The sequence below is a fragment of the Taurulus bubalis genome (assembly GCF_910589615.1).
Source record: "Taurulus bubalis genome assembly, chromosome: 5".
Classification (NCBI taxonomy): Eukaryota; Metazoa; Chordata; class Actinopteri; order Perciformes; family Cottidae; genus Taurulus; species Taurulus bubalis.
This window is the reverse complement of record NC_136593.1, coordinates 2,497,366-2,511,941: the sequence shown is the minus strand read 5'-3', so window position 1 is coordinate 2,511,941 and position 14,576 is coordinate 2,497,366. Positions and strand designations below refer to the sequence as shown.

The following is a 14,576-nucleotide window of genomic DNA, read 5'->3' as shown; positions in this document are numbered from 1 at the left end:
CCTCTCTTGATTCTCTCTGTCCTCTTACGACACGAAAGGTCCGCAAATCCTCTCCGGCTCCGTGGCTGTCTGACTCGGTGCGTGCCGAGAGATCCACGATGCGAGCATCGGAAAGGAAATGGCGAAAATCCAAACATGCCGACGACCTGCTCGCCTATCACTCCCTTCTCTCCTCTTTCTCTGCCTCTATCTCTGCAGCAAAAAGCCTGTTCTACCAATCCATAATTGTCCCCCAAAAACTCTTCTCTATCTTCTCCAACCTCCTTGACCCCCCCCCCAGTCCCCCTCCTCCCTCCACCCTTCTACCAAGCCACGTTGTTGACTACTTTACAAAAAAGATAGATGACATATGCTCTCCATTTACAAATCAATCTTCTTCTATACCTACACCTCCCTTAACTTCATCTTCTTCCCCTCTGCTTTCCTCTTTCACCCCCCTGTCTCCCAATCAAGTTCTTACCTTGGTAACCTCGGCCCACCCAACCACCTGCCCCCTTGACCCCATCCCATCTCCCATTCTCCAGTCTATTGACCTTCTTCCCTTCTTCACCAATCTTATCAACACCTCTCTCTCAACTGGCTGTTTCCCTGACTCTCTGAAGGAGGCAAGAGTTAACCCCCTCCTGAAAAAACCCACTATCAACCCGTCGGAAGTCAACAACTACAGACCTGTCTCTCTCCTTCCCTTTCTTTCCAAAACTCTGGAGCGAGCTATCTTTAACCAAGTCTCCTCCTTTCTCCTTTCTCCACCAGAACAACCTTCTGGACCCTCAACCAGTCTGGATGCAAGGCCTCAACAGAGACCAGAACAACCTTCTGGACCCTCACCAGTCTGGATTCCAGGCCTCAACAGAGACTGCCCTCCTTGCTGTCTCTGAGCAGCTTCACACTCCTACAGCAGCCTCTCTCTCCTCTGTCCTTATCCTTCCAGACCTTTCTGCTGCCTTTGACACAGTGAACCACCAGATCCTTATCTCCTCCCTCCAGGACGTTGGTATCACAGGCACTGCGCTCTCCCTCTTCTCATCCTACCTCAACGACCACCTACCGGGTAACTTGGAGAGGATCTGTGTCTGAACCTTGTCCTCTCACTACTGGAGTCCCTCAGGGCTCCATCCTGGGTCCTCTCCTCTTCTCTCTTTACACCAACTCTCTCAGCTCTGTCATTCGCTCGCATGGCTTTTCCTACCATAGCTATGCTGATGACACCCAACTGATCCTCTTGTTTCCCCAGTCGGAAACACAGGTAGCAGCACGAATCTCTGCCTGTCTGACTGACATCTCTCAGTGGATGTCCGCGAACCACCTGAAAATTAACCCTGACAAAACTGAACTACTTTTCCTTCCAGGAAAAGGCTCTCCCACCCACGACCTCACTATCACCTTCAACAACTCAGTGTTGGCACCGACCCCGACTGCCAGGAACCTCGGTGTTACACTCGACAGTCAACTCTCCCTGACTGCCAACATCACCGCAACAACACGTTCCTGTAGGATCATGCTGTACAACATCAGGAGAATACGTCTAAACTAAAAACACATCTTTTTCGACTACACCTTGAATAAGGAAGGTAGCACCGTAGTAGCACTTTAGTAGCACTTAAATGTCTCTTGCTGATAGCACTTTGTAGTTTAACTTTATTGAAGAAATTGATTCTTGTTGTTCTGAGTTTGTACTCATAGTGGATTTGCACTTATTGTGAGTCGCTTTGGATAAAAGCGTCAGCTAAATGAAATGTAATGTAAAGTACACAGGACCTATAATTTCCACTTTTATTGGCCCTGTGTCCAGTGGACCCCTGTATGTAATATAAATGTGTAGGGGGTGTACAGGGTGTGGTCATTGAAAATGTGTTCTGAAATATGTTCTTCACAGAAAATGAGCCAAAGCCAATGAGTCTGAGTTGGAAAAGATCCTATCATTTTCTTTTTATAAAAAATTAAAACGGGTCCCACAAAACCGAACACCACACAAGTAGCTTACTGGTCGTTCAAATGCATTCATGTTTACATATGATTTAAGTAGTTAACTACTCATTGGCCATTTATTGTGTGTAACGAACTACTAAAACTTAAAACAATTCGGGGCCGTGAAAGAAAACATATGTTTTGTTTTACTTTTATTTTAACCATTGCTTTTCTACTGTATTTTACCAGAGAGCCACCAACACACCGTTGACCTTTCACCTTTGTGTACAGCCTGCATGTTCAAAAGGAGGGCGTTGCTCATTGTTAACAGAGCAATATGAATTCATTAAATAATAATTAATTAATAATCTAGATTTCTCCCTAATTTAGCTGAAGGTCAACTTCTTCCAGTGTTATTATTGGCCGTTACTTTATACTTCTACTGCGCTATATTCACTAATTTTACAGCTATAATAACAAGTTAACCTGAGGATAAAGATTTTGGTTCTACTTAAGAATTAGACATCCTTCACAGATAATTTACTAATTATACTTAATTACTGTAATAAAGGTAATTCATATTTGTTTAATAGATTACTTTGCTGCTTTTCTTTCATTTCCATTTGATAATAATGAAGTTATAATTGTTGGTAATCGAGGACAGAAGGAGCCGGGAATCGAACCCCAGTGGATGAACCGCTCTACCTGCTGAGTCTGTGTACAACATGAAACAATAAAACACTTTAGTTTTGTTGATCCCTTTATTATGAAAGACAATAAAGATCACAATAATGTTATTCTTACAAACAAGATTAAATATTAGATAATATGTTATTCTGAAAACCATCAAGTTAAAACATCAAACTTGTGTACTTCTATTTAAACTTTAATATTCTCAACATCATGTTTCCACGTTACGTAACCTGATCAGATGTCTGATTGATTGATGATCACTGGTAGCATCGTATGTTCACGTCTAACATTTTTATATCAAACACAAATCATTAATTATTTAAGTCTTAAAATGATGGACTGAAATTCAGGTTGATGGTTTTTAAAGTAAAATATATAAAGCAAATTAATTAGGTGTCGTTAAAATTTCACAATAAAGTTACAATTTACAGAAACACTTGATTTGTATGTAAACGTTGTATTTAGTTGTTCATTGTTGCTTTTTATATATTAAAAAAATATTAATACATGTTTATTTCTATCTTTCTGAAAATTGTTGTTGGAACTGTGTGAAAAAATAAATAAATAATTAAAACCAAATATTCCTTTTCATGTGTTCTCTCTTTACTTTTCGGTTTTACTGAATATTAACTCATTATTCTGCTCTATTCTTTGCTTCTCCCTATATTTCCTGTTTGCTGCTGAAAATATCTGACAGACAAACATAGATCAATAAGGATAGGAATATATAAGCATTGCTGCTTCTACCTATACCTTTTCAGTCTTTCTGTTTTGTATATTTTATAGAATATTGTATTGTAATGATTGACTGAATAAAACACAAAAATAAAAAAACACAAACAAAAAAACAATAGAGTCTAAATTGAAATCATCATTTGTTTTTGTACACAATCTGAATCTACATAAATAGATTGGAACAGATTCACTTTTAAGTAGTGAAGAGATGTTTACTAATCATCTCCTTCAAACCAAAGTCTCTATCAGACCTGTTGTTGTGACACACAGACCTTCAGTGGTGAGACCTTAACTTCACTATCTTTTGTGTAAATGAATGGAAACATCCTCTCAGTGAAAGTGTGTGTGAAGGTGTGTATGTGTGTGTTAGTATCAGGATCAGAGAACGACAGCTTTCCTCTGTTCCAGTCCAGATTCACTCTGATCCTCTGAGGCTTCTTCTGCACGAGGAGAACAGTGCGTGGAGCTGATGGTGAAAATGATGAGTAATTACCTTCATAGAACATTGTTGTCCATAATCCAGACAGTATGACTCCCTTCCTCTGGACAGACTCTGCTAACACACCCAGTAACCAGACTGTACTGTCTCCTACCTCGACATCCCAGCTGTGAGTCCCAGAGTTAAATCCCTCAGAGCCCAGAACAGACCGGAAATAGTCAAACCTCTCTGGATTATCAGGAAGCTTCTGTCTCTCTCCTCGTCTCACACTGGTCAGATCTTCAGACAGGATGAGTCCTGGATTAGCAGTGTTTGGGTCCAGAACCACAGGAGTGTAGGAGACCAGGTCCTTCATCTTGGTCCAGATGTTGAAGGTCAGGTTGCCCAGGTGTTTGGCCTCGTCTATCGGAGCTCCTGAGAGCAGCTGTGGATCCTCCAGCAGGGGGCGCTGCTGGACTCGTTCCACTGCAGCCTTGTAGTTGTTGAGGAATGAGACGTCTTCAGCTCTCAGCTCGTCCTCTGTGGCTCTGACTGTGTCTGAAAGAGCTGCTATCTCTCTGCTCAGAGCCTCCATCTTCTCCTTCATCATCTGACTCTTCTGCTCCTCTTCCTCCCTCAGTGCAGCCATCCTGGCCTCCTCTTCCTCCTCTAGAAACTGGTGAAGCTTCTTAAACTGATCCTGAATCTTCCTCTCTGTGCGTCGGGCCTGGACCTTCATGTATTTTGCTGTTTGTTCAGACTTCACTTTAACTTGTTTAAAGACCTTTAACTTCTCCTTTAAGGGCTCCAGAGTTTCCTGAAGCTTCTTCCTGAGTTGTGGAGCAGCTTCATCGATGGGTCTGAATCTGTGGTCGGTGTGTTTCTCTGAGTCTCTGCAGACGAGACACACTGGCTGCTGATGGTCCAGACAGAAGAGTCTGAGTTTCTCAGAGTGCAGACTGCAGAGAGTCTCTGGAGCTCTCAGGTCTCTCTCCAGTAAGAAGGACTCACACAGGTTCTTTAACGCCAGGTTACAAGGTGGTTGTTTCCATGAAGATATTGTCCTACAAACTGGACACTCCTGAGTGTGTTTCTCTCTCCACCATCTCTTCAGACAGTCTTTACAGAAGCTGTGACTACATGCCAGAATAACAGGATCTCTAAAGACTTCCTGACAGACCGGACAGCAGAGATCCTCCTCTGATCTGGAAGCCATGTTGTCTCTGAGTGAAGCTGAAACAGAAAGTACATGAGTCATGGCTCCCTCCTCCTCTATAGCTTCACTGTGTTGAGTCAAACTCACATTCAGGGTGTGGAGTGTCAGCAGGTTGAAGCAGCAGTGTTGTAGTGTTCCTCTTTTCTCTCCTGCAGCTGAACTCACTCAGAGGAAGTTGTTAGTTTGGTCTGAAGGTGAATCTGATCGTCTCTCTTTCAGTCTGTGTGTCTCTTTAGTGAAGAAAGAGACTATACTACTCCTGTACTAGCTGTTCTCCACTGGCTTCCTGTAAGATTGAGAATCATATTTAAAATCCTTCTCCTTACCTACAAAGCCTTAACTGGTGATGCACCATCATATCTTAAGGACCTTATAGTGCCATATTACCCCACGAGAGCATTACGCTCACTGAATGCAGGGTTACTTGTGGTTCCCAGAGTGTTAAAAAGTAGGTTGGGGGCTAGAGCTTTCAGTTATCGGGCTCCTCTTCTGTGGAATCAGCTTCCACTTTCAGTCCGGGGGGGCAGAGAGTTACCTCATTTAAGGGTAGACTTAAGACTTTCCTCTTTGATAGCGCTTATAGTTAGGGCTGTTTCAGGCTTATAGTTAGGGCTGGCTCAAGTTTGCCCTGGTCCAGCCCCTAGATATGCTGCTATAGGCCTAGACTGCTGGGGGACATCTTAGGATACAATGAGCTCCTTCTCTTCCTCTTTCGCTCCTCCTCTCCTCTTCACCTCTTCTTTCTCTCCTTCTGGATAAATGATTGTCTCTTCCAGGCCTGCCAGCTGCCATGGCTGATGCCCCTCCTCTCTACCTCCTTCTGCTTAATGGGTCGTGGTTATCTGGATCATGGACCATGACTACTACTCATTATATGAATAATTTCTGTCATATTCATTTAATGTGCTGTAACTCTGTTACGTTATTCGTTCTGGCCACATGACATCTATTGCTTCTGTCCATCCGGGGAGAGGGATCCTCCTCTGTTGCTCTCCCTCAGGTTTCTTCCCCTTTCTTCCCTGTGAAAGGGTTTTTACTATCTTTATTGGGGGAGTTTTTCCTCATCCGATGTGAGGTCCCGGGACAGGGATGTTATGTGTACAGATTGTAAAGCCCTCCGAGGCAAACTTGTATTTGTGATGTTGGGCTATTTAAAATAAACTGAATAGAAAAGAAGAAGCACAAACTGTTTGTCTCAGGTGAGTCAGGTGAGGGGCGGAGCTTTGTGACTCCTCCTCTGCTAAACGCTTCACCTGGAACACAGAGGTGTGTTTCATTCCACAAACACCTCCACACCTCTACAGCTCACGGTTAACAGGTTTTACCTCATTTCATCTGCAGGAGGAATGGTTTCACTTTCATGGAGCTCATTAAATATCATTCAGCAAATGTTTAATGTACTATAGTACTGCAGTACTTCATTACTTCCATTATTTAATTACTTCAGTACTGTAGTACTTGTAGTACTATAGTACTTGTAGTACCTGTAATACTTCAGTACTTGTAGTATTGTAGTACTTGTAGTACTCCCTCCTGTAGCTGTCCTCAGGTGAAGTCTCAGCTTTGTAAAGAAGGTAAATCTTACCACGTGTCTGTCGGTGAGTCTCTTCTCACTGAGAACTGAACGTAACAAACTGCTTCCTGCTTCTCTCTGATGACGTCATATAAGGGGCGGAGCTCTGTGGGCCCTCAGATGAGTTTCATCTGAAAAAGGAACAGATGATAAATATGATCAATAAAATCCATCACTCTGCTCTGAGATCACGTCTTTAAGTCGACTTTACTTTCACGGAAAACACAAAAAAAAACACGACCAGAGTAAATTAATGTTCACTGTTGTTTCTGTCAGTATTTACGTTGTTTGTTTTAAATCATGTTAAAGAAAGACGAGCAACGTCACAGCAATGTCACCACTGTTATCAGCTGTTCTACCACGAATAAAGAATCAATCATAACTTCAAGTATACTCATGAGATCTTAATAATTGTTGTATTTTAATAATATCTGTTGGATGTTCTCATTAGATTAATCTGATGAGATACTTTTAAATGTTACTTATTTTACCGGATTAAAAAACAACAAAGTGTTCCTCTTGCTGAACTGATATTAATACAATATTTTTAGGACACTTTGCAGATATTCTACTGAAGTTTAAAACATGCTTAATTTTTTTAAATTGAGTAAATGTACTTAGTTACATTCCACAACTTTTAGCATAAATACATTTATTAATTACTGTTTTTCTATCTGTGATCAATAAAAGCGATAACAGTTGTGATGTATTCTGTCTCTACTCAATATCATATAAAAATGAGTGAAGCTGAAACACAGAAAGTACATGAGTCATGGCTCCCTCCTCCTCTATAGCTTCACTGTGTTGAGTCAAACTCACATTCAGGGTGTGGAGTGTCAGCAGGTTGAAGCAGCAGTGTTGTAGTGTTCCTCTTTTCTCTCCTGCAGCTGAACTCACTCAGAGGAAGTTGTTAGTTTGGTCTGAAGGTGAATCTGATCGTCTCTCTTTCAGTCTGTGTGTCTCTTTAGTGAAGAAGAAGCACAAACTGTTTGTCTCAGGTGAGTCAGGTGAGGGGCGGAGCTTTGTGACTCCTCCTCTGCTAAACGCTTCACCTGGAACACAGAGGTGTGTTTCATTCCACAAACACCTCCACACCTCTACAGCTCACCGGTTAACAGGTTTTACCTCATTTCATCTGCAAGAGGAACGGTTTCACCTTCATGGAGTTCATTAAATATCATTCAGCCGAGCAGCTGTGATGGAGCTTTTACCTGTTTGTTTTTCAGGAGTGTGATGTTATAATTTAGTGCAAATATCACAGAAAACCAGATGAGATTAAAGTGTCACTATTCTGTTACCGAAGCAGTAAATGTATATTTTAAGCTGCCTGTTGAAATATCCTGTAATTATTTATCAAAGGACCAGAGATTAAGGTAAAATACACAATATACATAAATATATACATGTATTACAACTAGGTCATATCTATAGTTTAGTTGAAAGCGAACTGATCCAGAACCAGTTGTTGAATCAGCTCCCGTCTTCACCCGACCCTCATGTCCAATTTTGAAAGTGTTGAGACCACAAGACCATGTTTGATGATGTTCATGTACCAACTGCCAGAACACTTTGAGCCAAAGGTTGATCATTGATTGTGGTTGTTTCCTCAGATCTGCAGCTTTATGTCTTGGACTCTTGGGTGTAAAGAAGAGCAGAGATGTTAGCTGATCAGCAGCTGGTGGTGAGCTGGATCAGGTGAAGGGAGATGCAGAAGAGATCTGGAAAACATGAATGAATACTGAAGGACAACTGGTCTGGATGAGTAACCTCTTCTTGAGGTCTTCAACTTCCACTTCCATTTCTCAGAAAAGGAGATCTGCTGACTAGGACTAAAGATATTGTCTGATGTTTGAAGGATCACCTTGAGGAGCAGTTGTAACCTTCTTTTCTAATTCACTGACAGAGGGCGAAGGTAAAAGCTTTTATGAACCTGGAGAAGGTTAATGACCTGTCCCTCTGTGTATCCAGACTGCACGGTAGGACTATGGGATACCGGGGCCTTTATTATCAGCATTTAAGTATCTTGGTGTGTTGTACACGAGGAACGTGAGGTTGAGATGCTAAACGGTGCAACGGTTGTGGTGAAGAGGCGGGAGTTCTTGAAGCTTTTGATTTACCTTTTTATCATCGTTCCAAACCATCAGGAATCCCAGCAGAGGAAGTAAATGTCCTTGAATGGGTGTCTGGACTCACCTTTTGAGACGGGTTGCGTTGATCGGACATCCAGAAGGAGCGAGGACCTGGGTTCTGCAAATCTGTCCGACTGGTGGTCGTCCTCCAGCCCGTTCCCCGGACAGTTTCTGCGATGCCACAGGTCCGTCCTGTAGATCCACTCCACCCACCCGGCTTGGCGATTATTTTTTTGGGACATCAAGAGCCGTCCCTTAGAGGGGGATTCTGTCACGATTCAGCTCCACATCTTCCCCTTTACTAGTTGTTTTTCATCATGTCTGCCTGTTTATTAACTGTCCTGTCATTTCAGATCCTGTGCCACACCCTCCTCATTCTGCCAGTCACTCCCTCCTCGACAGCCCTCATTCCCTTCACCTGGTCCATGTCAGTCTCACCTGCAGCACATTCCCTCATTAGTCTTCCCTACTTAGGTCCCCTCACTTGCACTTGTCCCCTGCCAGATTGTCTTGTGTTTTAGAACCTAGCTCTCCAGCATTCCCTGCGTGTAATCTGTAGTTTGCCTGTTCAGTAAAGGAATTATATTCTTTACCTCTGTCTGTTTTCCTCAGTCGTGCTTCTGGGTCCTTAGGTTATCGGACCGTTACATGCAGTCTATAGAAACCCCCTGAATCCTGTTCTGCAGTCCATCGAGACCCTACTCTATCCTTTGCTTTGTTTATCTCGACCCCTCTTAACTTTGGCTTAACATCAACTCATGCAAGCTCACCCTAACAAGTTCTACCCTTAAAACTTAAAACTCTTGTGTGGTTTTTATATTTTTGTTATTCAGCCAGTGTTCGTGGTTCTGGTGGATCTGCTGCATTTTGTTTTTTTAATTCAACACAAACAATTTTATGGCAAAATACTTAACAGATGTTTACTTCATCCCAATTACAAACAAAACAAACAGCACATATGACTATTAGTGTCTCTTTACCTTTGTTGCATCACATTCATAATGAATGTGCTACTCGTTTTTTTTTAATAAAATGTAATAAAAAAAGAAAATATTATACAATCAAGATATGAGTGATGCTCCTGGCCACAGATTCTCCCATCCCTGTGTAGTGTACTCATGAGTACCACATTCTTGCTTTTCTTTGGCACATAGGATACACAAACTTGGAAGAGTTGACAGGCCGGTATTTTGTAGTCAGCAGTTGGGGGGAGCTCAGACTTCTTTTTCCATATCGTTGCCACCTTGGTCAGCTTCCACTTTAGAAGCTCCTGTCCCAGCTCCTGTCCTGATTTTTCTCAGAGGCTCCTCCATCAGGCTTCCCTTTGTAGACTTGTAAATTCCAAGCATATGAGGAAGTGACATCACAGGCAGCCCAGATCTTTATGCCATATGTTGCAGGTTTAGATGGTATATACTGCCTAAAGGGCAAGTGGCCCCAAAATGGCATCAGCTGTCCATCTATGGTGACATTAGGCCCAGGGTTGTGAAACAGGGGGAGGCGGTGCACCCACTTGTCCCACACTGTCCTGAAGGCAGCTAGCTAATCTCTCTGCCATCAAGCTGGTCTGTCGTTTCGGTTATCAAAGCGGGTAATCCTGGAAATGATGTGGAAGCTTTCCAGAGACAATGTCCTGCACATGAGTAACTTCCATCCGTGTTGGTCCCGGCTGCATTCTTATTACATTGGCAGCCATGCGGGGGGTGGCTCATTTCTTGGCCAAGAAGACCATTCAATTTCACCATTTTTTGACATCCATATTTCTTCACTTGCTAGCTGATGACGGGCTTGTTCTGGTCCTGGGGCTGGCTGCTGACGGGCTGGCCCTGGGGCTGGTCTTCATTTTGGAACGAGCTGATGCTCAATCTCATCCTCTTCTTCAAAGTTACTGTCAGACTCTGAATTTTCATAAATGTGATCCTCACAATTTGAAACTCTTCCTCTACATCATCAAACGCTTCTCTCTCTTCCAAAATCAATTGCAAAGCCCTCTGAGCAGAGACTCTTTAGGCCATCTTGATCAGTTGTGATACGGAACCACACGGGCAAAACTATATTTATTGTGTCCCGCCCCCAATTTGCAGCTGGGGTGGAGTTTGAGCAAATAAAGATTGGTTCCCGCATAACAGAGGCTAAAATGTGCGGGAACATGAGAGCAGACAGGTGCCGGTACTTGAATTTATCAACAATGTTGCAACTTTGTGCTGGAACAACAGGGTCGTAAAAACAAAACTATCATGCACACACACACACACACACACACACACACACACACACACACACTTTTATTGTGTCCAGTGGACCCCTGTATGTAATTTAAATGTGTAGGGGAGTTTACAGGGTGTGGTCATTGAAAATGTGTTCTGATATATGTTCTTCAGAGAAAATGAGCCAAAGCCAATGAGTCTCAGTTGGAAAAGATTATTAATCATATAATTTTTCTTTTGATGAAAACGGGTCCAAACCGGAACACCACACAAGGGTTTTAAAGAAAGTAGCTTGCTGGTCATTCAACTACATTCATATTTACATATTATTCAAGTAGTTAACTACTTATTGACCATTTTTTTGTATAACGAACTACTAAAACTTAAAATAATTCGGGGCCATGATAGAAAACTTTTATTTTAACCATTGCTTTCCTACTGTGTTTGACCAGAGAGCCTAGGCCTCATCCCGGCACCTGTTCCCTGAGCCCCTCCTCCCCTCCCCCTCTGCAGCTGAGCCTAACCACACCCCCAGCCACCACAGAGGGCTTTGCTCATTGTTAACACAGCATTATTAATTAATTAAACAATAATTAATTCATAATCTAGATTTCTCCCTAACTTTGCTGAAGTTCAACTTCTTCCAGTGTTTTTGTTTGCTGTTACTTTATACTATACTATATTACTACTATATGTATTCATTTATAATTACAAGTTTATCTGTGGATGAAGATTTTGGTTCCACTTAAGATAGACATCCTTCACAGATAATTTACTAATTGTAATTAATTACTGTAATAAAGGTTATACATATTGTTTAATATATTACTTATAAGCCTTTAATAAGATCACATTTTGGATTGCCATTGGCTGCTTAACAATCATTTCCATTTGGTAATAATGAAGTTATAGATGTTGGTAATCGAGGACAGAAGGAGCCGGGAATCGAACCCCAGTGGATGAACCGCTCTACCTGCTGAGTCTGTGTACAACATGAAACAATAAAACACTTTAGTTTTGTTGATCCCTTTATTATGGAAGACAACAAAGATCATAACAATGTTATTCTTACAAACATGATTAAATATTAGTATACATTTTATTCTGAATACCATCAAGTTAAAACATTAAACTTGTGTTCTTCTATTTAAACTTTAATATTCTCAATATCATGTTTCCACGTTACGCAACTTTTTTTACGCTTTACTTTTCAGTTTTACTGAATGTTAACTCTTTCTGCTCTACTCTTTTTTCTCCCTTCATTTCCTGTTTCTGTTTGCTGCTGAAAATATCTGCTAGACAAACAGAGATCAATAAAGTTTGAACTGAATTCATATTTTTTTTTTGTACACAATCTACAAAAATAGATTGAAACAGATTCACTTTTAAGAAGTGAAGAGTTGTTTACTAATCACCTCCTTCAAACTAAAGTCTCTATCAGACCTGTTGTTGTGACACACAGACCTTCAGTGGTGAGATCTTCACTTTATCCTCAGTGAAAATGTATGGAAACATCTTCTCAGTGAAAGTGTGTGTGAAGGTGTGTATTTGTGTGTTAGTATCAGGATCAGAGAACGACAGCTTTCCTCTGTTCCAGTCCAGATTCACTCTGATCCTCTGAGGCTTCTTCTGCACGACGAGATCAATGGATGGACCTGGTGCAAACCATGATGAGTATTTACCTCCATACAAGCGTATTCTCCATAATCCAGACTGTATGACTCCCTTCCTCCGTACAGACTCTGCTAACACACCCAGTGACCAGACTACACTGTCTCCTACTTCGACATCCCAGCTGTGAGTCCCAGAGTTAAATCCCTCAGAGCCCAGAACAGAACAACGTTTATCAAACCTCTCTGGATTATCAGGAAGCTTCTGTCTCTCTCCTCGTCTCACACTGGTCAGATCTTCAGACAGGATGAGTCCTGGATTAGCAGTGTTTGGGTCCAGAACCACAGGAGTGTAAGAGACCAGGTCCTTCATCTTGGTCCAGATGTTGAAGGTCAGGTTGCCCAGGTGTTTGGCCTCGTCTATCAGAGCTCCTGAGAGCAGCTGTGGATCCTCCAGCAGGGGGCGCTGCTGGACTCGTTCCACTGCAGCCTTGTAGTTGTTGAGGAATGAGACGTCTTCAGCTCTCAGCTCGTCCTCTGTGGCTCTGACTGTGTCTGAAAGAGCTGCTATCTCTCTGCTCAGAGCCTCCATCTCCTCCTTCATCATCTGACTCTTCTGCTCCTCTTCCTCCCTCAGTGCAGCCGTCCTGGCCTCCTCTTCCTCCTCTAGAAACTGGTGAAGCTTCTTAAACTGATCCTGAATCTTCCTCTCTGTGCGTCGGGCCTGGACCTTCATGTGTTCTGCTGTTTGATCAGACTTCACTTTAACTTGTTTAAAGACCTTTAACTTCTCCTTTAAGGGCTTCAGGGATCTCTGGAGCTCCTCTTTGAGATCCTGAGCAGCTTCATCGATGGGTCTGAATCTGTGGTTATTGTGTGTTTTTGAATCTCTGCAGACGAGACACACTGGCTGCTGATGGTCCAGACAGAAGAGTCTGAGTTTCTCAGAGTGCAGACTGCAGAGAGTCTCTGGAGCTCTCTGGTCTCTCTCCAGTAAGAAGGACTCACACAGGTTCTTTAACGCCAGGTTTAAAGGTGGTTCATCCTTTGAAGCTCTTCTCCTACAAACTGGACACTCCTGAGTGTGTTTCTCTCTCCACCATCTCTTCAGACAGTCTTTACAGAAGCTGTGGCTACATGACAGAAGAACAGGATCTCTAAAGACTTCCTGACAGACCGGACAGCAGAAATCCTCCTCTGATCTGGAAGCCATGTTGTCTCTGAGTGAAGCTGAAACAGAAAGTACATGAGTCATGGCTCCCTCCTCCTCTATAGCTTCACTGTGTTGAGTCAAACTCACATTCAGGGTGTGGAGTGTCAGCAGGTTGAAGCAGCAGTGTTGTAGTGTTCCTCTTTTCTCTCCTGAAGGTGAATCTGATCGTCTCTCTTTCAGTCTGTGTGTCTCTTTAGTGAAGAAGAAGCACAAGAAACAAAGGAGTTTGAGTTCAAAGGTTATTTGGCACATGTGTCTTCAATAATAAAAGAGTGCAATGCACAAACATAAAACCCGATGAGATTCAAGTGTCAATTGTGTTACAGAAGCAGGAAATTTCAATTTGCTGTAAATGTAGATTTAAAACTCCCTGTTGAAAGATCTTGTAATTATGTATCAAAGAACAGATGAGGTGAAAATACACAATATACATAAATATAAAAATGTATTACAACTAGGTCATATCTGTGGTTTAGTTGAAAGTGGACTGATCCAGAACCAGTGGTTGAATCAGCTCCCGTCTTCACCTGCCCCTCGTTTGGCAAATCACCTGAGCTGGATCAGGTGAAGGGAGAGGCAGAAGAGATCTGACAACATGAATGAATACTGAAGAAGAACTGGTCTGTGGTCTTCAACTTCCACTGGCAGACACGTTCTTCTTTATTATTTATTGAGGCTGGGGACATGGAATACAAGTGGGCCATGTTTAGAGCCTCCATTGGGGAGTCAGCTGTCCAGAGTTTTGGTCAGAAGGTCTTTGCTGCCTGTTGAAGCTGCTTTTGAACAAGGCCGTCAAGCTGAAGGAGTTCTTTCAGGCTTCGTTGGTCCATTGGACTCCTGAAGCCACAGACAGGTATCAGGAGGAAGATGTTGA

The 14,576-nt window shown here is 42.4% G+C and overlaps 1 protein-coding gene across 1 annotated transcript; it reads right to left on the bottom strand.

Annotated features, from left to right (window-relative positions):
* Window positions 1–2,671: 2,671 nt before the first annotated feature.
* LOC306736535 (uncharacterized protein) lies at window positions 2,672–14,526 on the bottom strand. Its single transcript, XM_079218181.1, has 6 exons — window positions 14,253–14,526; window positions 13,790–13,893; window positions 12,323–13,719; window positions 8,737–8,843; window positions 5,058–5,134; window positions 2,672–4,987 (listed from the first exon to the last, which is right to left on the bottom strand). The coding sequence occupies exons 1-6, from the start codon at window positions 14,297–14,299 to the stop codon at window positions 3,582–3,584; spliced, it is 3,138 nt and encodes a 1,045-aa protein (XP_079074307.1). The 5' UTR covers window positions 14,300–14,526; the 3' UTR covers window positions 2,672–3,581.
* Between the last annotated feature and the right edge of the window lie 50 nt (window positions 14,527–14,576).

Coding starts and splice junctions, on each gene's coding strand:
- LOC306736535 (XM_079218181.1), bottom strand. CDS start 14,299: ATGTTGTCAGATCTCTTCTGCCTCTCCCTTCACCTGATCCAGCTCAG. Junction 13,720..13,789: donor TGACACTCCACACCCTGAAT/GTGAGTTTGACT, acceptor TTTCTGTTTCAG/CTTCACTCAGAGACAACATG. Junction 4,988..5,057: donor TGACACTCCACACCCTGAAT/GTGAGTTTGACT, acceptor TTTCTGTTTCAG/CTTCACTCAGAGACAACATG.